Consider the following 7,414-nt stretch of genomic DNA (forward strand, 5'->3'; position numbering starts at 1 on the left):
ATCTATTAATATCTATATCATTTGTTAGGTCATTTTGTATCTATCTCAATGTTGGTTCTATCACTTATATATCAATTCTATATATTAATCATTTCAATCAAATCATATGTCATCATGTAAATACAAATATAATTAACTTTAAAGTGATATTTTTTATCCTTTCATCGTCATTATTATCTGTGTTGTGGACTAAAATATACGCGGCGATATAGTTAGAAAATTTCCGTCTCAGCATTGTACGGATATCTAGCACACAAACATATGAGAAATAACGCAAGGATTTTTATGTGGAAAACTATGGAAAGAGAAAAAACAACGGGGCCACACCCATTTGAAATAATTCTACTAGTGTTTATTTGAAGTACAAGAAGCTAAATCGTCCTTAAAATTTAGAACGATCATATTACAAAGCTTCACTTTCTAATTTAAATCCAATTACAAACAAGTTTCATATTCGAGCTGAATTCAAAGTCATTAGAATTCTGGCATCGTTGGGAAATCGGGCAGAGTTCCGGCGTCACTTGGGCTTCAGTCAGAATTCTGGCGTCACTTGGGTGTCGAGCAGAATTCTGGCGTCACTCGGGCATCGGACAGAATTCCGGCGTCATTCAGGCATCGGGCAAAATTCCAACGTTGGTGGTCGAGGAGGAGTTTCTTCCCTCCTAATCTTCTTCTCTTCTCTTCTCCTTCTCTTCTTCTTGCTTGGGTTCCCCTCTCAAGAAAAATGAGGGGTCTATTTATAAATTTTCTAGAGTGGCATGACCGGTAAATAGGTGAGAGATCAGGGGTAAATGGGGACTGGTTGGATGGATGGCTGATATTGAATCGTTTTATCGTGTACCGTTCATCAAACATTTGAAGGTCTTAATGGTATCGGAATTTGGCGATCTTGGGCTCGTTGGATTTGTCTCGTCGAGCCGCTCGATTTGACTATAATTTCGTCATATTTGGAAACCGTTTGGTAACTCAAATTGTGGTATGAACTTTCTAACATAACTTCGAGTCCTTGATTTGGACTCATTCGGGCTCGGATTGAGTTGAATTTGGTGTCGTTGGGTTCATATTTTTGAGACGCTTAGTTTTGACTGTAAGTTTGCTGAAATCGAAGTTCAGGTGATCCCGAATTTAATTTTTTAAGTTTCCCGCTTGATTTTGTCTCGAGATTCGTGCCCGACCAAGATAATTTCTTGATGATATATAAGGAAAAATTTTTGTGTTAATATATTCTAATAAAAAATAAGTCAAAATATTTTAAATATACTTTAAATAAACGCATATTTATCTCAAAAAAGTGCTATTTTTTTATTCTGAAAAAAAAAAGCAGAATATCCTCATTATTGTTTTCCTATAAAAGGACCCTAACCTATCGACGCTTCCCGCATTAAAACGGCAGGTCGTGAGGGACGTCAAATGCCGTCAAAGAAAAATTTGAACGGCAGATCTTGCACCCACACCTATTCTGCATCGGACAGCGCGAAATTTCCTAATGCGTGAACCCATTCAGGCTTTATCCGAGGGAGCGCAAATCAAACTGTCAGCAATATAAAATAAAAAAAATTAACTAATTAAGATTCTTGGTTTAAATTAAAATTGTATTTGGGATAATTTTCCCACTTTTTTTATTTTTTTAAGATATAAATAATAATTATCTTTATTTTTTTATTTTTTCATTTTTTTAATTATGTCCCTTTTAAGGCCAAATTAATTAAACCAATTTAATAAAAAACTACAACAATCTCAAATAGATCCTAAAAATTTATTTGTGATAAATTTCTAAAATTATAGTTATAATTTTTATTTGACCATTATTTTTTATTGATTTTAAGAAATTTTAACTAAATTTTTAAAACATTTATTTTCTTTACAACAATTTTATAGTCATTATTATAATACACTCCGAAAATAACCCTTAAAAATCTCTTCTAAATAGAATTTACACATAGACCAATAAATTTTGTTTGAAAAAAATAAATTTTATTTAACTTATTATTTTATTATAGATATTACTATTTTTTTAACAAAAAAAAATTCATTTGGAATGTCTTTTTAATGCTTTCTAAATTAACTTTTTAATAAATTTTTTTTAATTCAAATAAGTTTTAATTAAAAACTGATTAAAAAATAATACAATTTTTTATCCCAATTAAAATCTAAATAAATAAATAATATGGAGCAATGGAAAATGAATTTTTAAATCCAGCTACTACATTCTAGATTAGGTTATTCAAGATTTAATTTGGGCAAAATTTATGGAGTGATTACATTATGATGCAGAATAAATAATAAACCAATAATTACACTTATTTTAAATATAATGCGAACAAAAAATGGTCAAACTTTTCTTCTTGCACATCAATCATACCTTAAAACATAAATCATTGTACCTTTTGAAATTTATGAAATCTTTATTAAAATAAAGTTTAAACACTCTCATAATTACACACATTAAAAATCGTTAATTTTTTTTATATAAATTTGATAATGATTAGTAGATAAATATTTTTATTTTATTTCAGCCCAAAATTATTTTTTTCAAAGGTTAATTCGTTAATAGTGAATAAGAAAATAAAAAATAATAATTTTGTTCAAATTTCCTTGAAAAGTAATCGTATCTTATGGCTTTGTTTGGCATTCATGACTCATGCGATTTAAAAATAGATAAAGCTCATAGTGAAATTTATTAAGAATTTTCCCCCAAAAAATATTAAGAATTTATAAATTAATGAATATAAATTGAAGCTAACAGAAATAAAAAAAAAATATTCAGATCAAATATGAATATTGGTAACAGAAATTTTTGCTAGATATGTAATTAATATCATGATTTTAAAAGATCTTGATGGAAAAGATACTCTTTTTTTTTTTTTTTTTGTCACGTAGAGAATCCAGAAAGAAAATAGAAGTCACGGGGAAGGCCTTCGCAGCGATATATTCCGAGCGAGAAATTGAAAAACAAACGAAAAAAACACCTTTTTTTTAATTTCTTGTTTTTTAAAAAATTTAATGGAAAAAATGGTGAAATTTTTTTCCTATATAAATCCCCTCGCCGTTCATGCAAATCTCGCCAGCTTCCCAACTCTTTCCGCTTTTTTTTTTGATCCGTCAGCTCTCTTCCGTTAGGTTTCCGGCTGCTCCTCCGCCTTCCTTTAGGATTTTTCCTACACAGGTACGGCCGCTGCCGGCATTAGGTAATCATTTCTTCCTTTGGCCGCTTTTCTCTTCTCGTCGATTTCGGTTAGGGCTATTTGTTCTGGTTTGCCTATTGGTCGATTCGCCTCAAGTTATTGTCGTTTCTCGGATCCATTTTCTCTATTTTGATTGCTTCAGATCATAGATCTATCGCCACCGGTATATTCGAGGGTTTCCGTTCTTCGCATCGCTGTAAATTATCTGATTTTTTCCCCCAAACTACTTGTTTTCTTTGCATCTACCGTCTTCTGAAGGGACGGCGTGGGGATATCCGGTCACTGTAACGGCGAGCTAAGCTTTCTCCTCCTCTTTTTCTTTACCCTTCTGCTACTTTTGAGGGGGTAGCCGGGGCTCCGGCCTCGGCGGCTTTAAAAGCCCCCTTCTCTACATCGAGATCTGATAGAGCCCTACTTTTTTCCTTAATTCTTTAATTAATTTTTTGGGAAGAGATGCCGGCCCTGGCCTGCCTAGAAACGGCAGTTCCTCCTGGCTATGGTTTCGCCTGGGATGGCTCTCTTCCCCTTCAGGGAGCATTTCCCTGTGGCACTCCGGTTACACCAACCATCCCAAACGCCCACGATGTCCATTCATCTTGGTCCACTGACCTCTCTGCCGCCCTCTACAAGATTGACGGCTGGGGCGCACCCTACTTCACCGTCAATGATGCCGGCAACATGTCTGTGCGTTCCTTCGGCTCTGCAACCCTCCCATATCAGGAAATCGATCTGATGAAGGTTGTCAAAAAAGCATCCGATCCGAAATCATTGGGCGGTCTCGGCCTCCAACTACCAATCATCATCCGATTCCCTGACGTCCTCAAGAACCGCCTTGAATCCCTCCACTCTGCCTTCCACTTCGCTATCCAGTCCAATGGCTTCGACTCTCACTACCAGGGAGTCTACCCGGTAAAATGCAATCAGGATCGCTACATCGTGGAGGATATCGTAGAATTTGGCTCTCCTTTCCGTTTCGGCCTTGAAGCCGGATCAAAGCCTGAACTCCTCCTTGCCATGAGCAGCCTCACCAGAGGCAACCCTGACGCGCTCCTCATTTGCAATGGCTACAAGGACGTTGAGTACGTCTCCCTCGCTCTCATGGGGAGAGCCCTTGATCTGAACACTGTGATTGTTCTTGAGCAGGAAGAGGAGCTTGATACCGTCGTGGAGACAAGCCTTAAGCTTGGTATTCGGCCTGTTATTGGCCTTCGGGCAAAGCTCCGAACCAAACATTCTGGCCACTTCGGTTCCACCTCCGGCGAAAAGGGGAAGTTCGGACTGACGACTGCTCAGATTCTTTCCGTGGCAAATAAGCTCCAAAAGTTGGACATGCTGGACTGCCTCCAGCTTCTGCATTTCCACATCGGCTCCCAGATCCCGTCCACCGTCCTCCTTGCTGACGGCGTCACCGAGGCAGCTCAGATCTACTGTGAGCTTGCCAGGCTTGGCGCAGGTATGCGCGTGATTGACATAGGGGGTGGCCTCGGCATCGACTATGATGGATCCCATTCTAGTTGCTCTGATATGTCCGTCGGCTATGGCCTGGATGAGTACGCTTCTACTGTTGTTCGGGCTATCCAGTTCGCCTGCGACAGAAAGCACGTGCGTCATCCAATCATCTGCAGCGAGAGTGGGCGTGCCCTAGTCTCCCACCACTCCGTCCTGATCTTCGAAGCCGTCTCTTCCACCTCCTTTGATCCGGGAGCTCTCGGACAGAACATCGCCTACGTCTTAGATGCTCTGGAAGACGACGCCCTTGCCGATTACCGTAATCTGACGGCCGCAGCGATGAGATCGGAGTACGAGACATGCATCCTCTACGCCGATCAGCTTAAGCGACGATGCGTTGAACAATTCAAGGACGGGTTGCTCGGACTTGAACACCTTGCCGCCGTGGACGCACTCTGCGATCTGGTGGCAAGGGAGATAACTACATCAGATGCAGTGCGCACCTACCATGTTAACCTCTCAATCTTTACATCAATTCCAGATTTCTGGGCAATTGGTCAGCTCTTTCCCATCGTCCCCATCCACCGCCTTGACCAGCGACCATCGGTGAATGGCATCCTCTCCGATCTCACATGCGACAGTGACGGTAAGCTGGACAGTTTCATCGGCGGGAGGAAGTCTCTTCCCCTGCACGAATTCTCAAATGGTGGAGGATATTATTTGGGGATGTTTCTCGGCGGAGCATACCAGGAGGCGCTCGGAGGACTGCACAATCTGTTCGGCGGGCCAAGCGTTGTGCGCGTGGAGAAGAGCGACGGTCCCCACTCCTTCGCGGTGACGCGTGCGTTGCCTGGCCCGTCCTGCGCGGATGTCCTGCGAGCGATGCAGCACGAACCTGAACTGATGTTCGAGTCCCTTAAGCGCCGCGCAGAGGAATACGCTCATAGTGACGGGGAAGCCATCACTTGCGGCCTGGCCCGCGCCTTCAACTCCATGCCGTACCTCGTTCATGATTCCGGCGACGACGTCATGGCCGCAGAGACCGACGGAATCGCCTCCGCCGGCGGCTCCGATGATGATGACGTGGAGTGGGAGTTTATGAGGTGCTTAAGCTTTTGATTGTTGCATCTCATATCTGTCGTGTCGTCGGAGTGTTTCGACCTTTAGTTTTTTTGCTTTTGCAATGTTGCTTAAAACTCTAATGGTTGGTTAGGTTTCATCTTTTTAGTTGATGACGATGTATGTAGAGGCAGCCGGACCTCCAAAAGGCTTGGCGCATTTGTAATATGTCAAATGAATCAGCCTTGTATGTCTACGCTTCTTACTTGATTTTGTTTTGATTTGATTTGATTTTGTTCAGTGGGATGGTGTGGCTATACTACTGGAATACGAGTTGTATTTGAACAGAGATTTTGACCAAGGGAAAGAGATATGGATGATTGGGAGGGAAGAAGAACGGGCTCTGGTAGAGATCCCAAGCATGTTAGCTCGGATATTCTCGTGTGAAAAATCAACTGAGAATGACTGCATTAGTGGTAGATTTTTTTCTTTCTTCGAAAAATCTGAGAGCCGTGTTGAGCATGTCATGATACTAAAATTTCTACGTATATCATTGAAACAACCAAATAGACTTAATACACTAACAGTTGCGGATATTCAACGAAAGGAACAACACCTATGATAAATACAAAAAAGAAAAAAAAGGTTTAAAGTTAAAAGTTAAGAGAAGAGAGGTAAGTAAAAATGAAAATAGATGGGGCTAAGTATAAGAGTTGTAGGCTGAGAAATTCATGACGGTAGATGGAAAAGTTTAACGTTCTAGTGAAGAACGGAGATTCAACGTACAAATAATAATTTGAGTTGACAGAAGGACATAGGAGATTTTGTGGAAAACTTTGAAATTGGGAAAAATTATGAGGTCTTGCTCAATTAAAATGATTTTGCTATTGTTAGATTGAAATATATAAATTGACTTGTTCCTAAACTTAAATATAGGAAGAGTATAATATGTTAAGGATTTTGCAAAACTCCGAACATGTGCTTATGATCTTGAATGGTTCACGGATGAATGAGCAAAAGTTTGTTGGTGGTCGGTGATTGGAAATAGATCTAGCAGGGGTTAACGAGCGGGGGGATGTTCGTTGACGTCTGATGGTTTTGAAGAACTTCGGCGGTGATTGATAGGAATTTCGGCGGTGGTCAGGAAGAATTTCGGTAGTGGTTGGGAAGAGCTCTGACGGTGATCAGATTGAAATCTGGCGGTGATAAGGAAGAACTCTGAGGCTAGAAAGCTCCCAAGTCCTTTACTTATTCTCTCTCTCTCTCTTTCTCTCTCCCCAATACTGTAATGTATAACATTAGTTCAAACAGTTGGATAAGTTAGCTAAATTCCTCTTTAAAAAAAAATGTTGATAGAAAAAAAATGTGTTTCGAAATATGAAGGGCACCAAATCCTTGAACTATCTCACATTAAATTATTCAGATGCAGCAAATGAATTATCATCATTTAATTCATCGACAAAGTGTTGTACGATATAGTAGTTGAATATCTCCAAAATAATTTCCCAAAAAAAAAAAGAATATCTCCAAAATCTGATCTACTCCATTTTTTTTTTTTGGGGGGGAATTTAATCTACTCCATGCATTAGCTTCTTTTCTTTGCCTGAAACATTTAAAAACAACAAAATGAGCTCAACTAGCTCAGTAGACTTCCTTCTTCACCCATCACATGTATCAATGTCCAATTCAAAATTTTAAAAGCAATTAATTAAAGAAAAACA

General features: G+C 39.4%; 1 protein-coding gene across 2 annotated transcripts; it reads left to right on the forward strand.

Moving 5' to 3' along the window:
* Positions 1-3,058: 3,058 nt before the first annotated feature.
* LOC110106098 (arginine decarboxylase-like) lies at positions 3,059-5,979 on the forward strand. 2 transcript variants are annotated; one of them, XM_028696907.1, is made up of 2 exons: positions 3,059-3,188; positions 3,328-5,979. In XM_028696907.1, exon 2 carries the CDS (start codon positions 3,639-3,641, stop codon positions 5,751-5,753), a length of 2,115 nt encoding a protein of 704 aa, XP_028552740.1. In that variant the 5' UTR covers positions 3,059-3,188; positions 3,328-3,638; the 3' UTR covers positions 5,754-5,979. The 2 variants fall into 2 exon arrangements, with proteins under 2 accessions (XP_028552740.1, XP_028552741.1); XM_028696908.1 differs by having other exon boundaries at positions 3,060-3,166.
* Positions 5,980-7,414: the final 1,435 nt, after the last annotated feature.

The sequence above is a fragment of the Dendrobium catenatum genome, unplaced genomic scaffold, assembly GCF_001605985.2.
Source record: "Dendrobium catenatum unplaced genomic scaffold, ASM160598v2 fragScaff_scaffold_853, whole genome shotgun sequence".
Lineage (NCBI taxonomy): Eukaryota > Viridiplantae > Streptophyta > Magnoliopsida > Asparagales > Orchidaceae > Dendrobium > Dendrobium catenatum.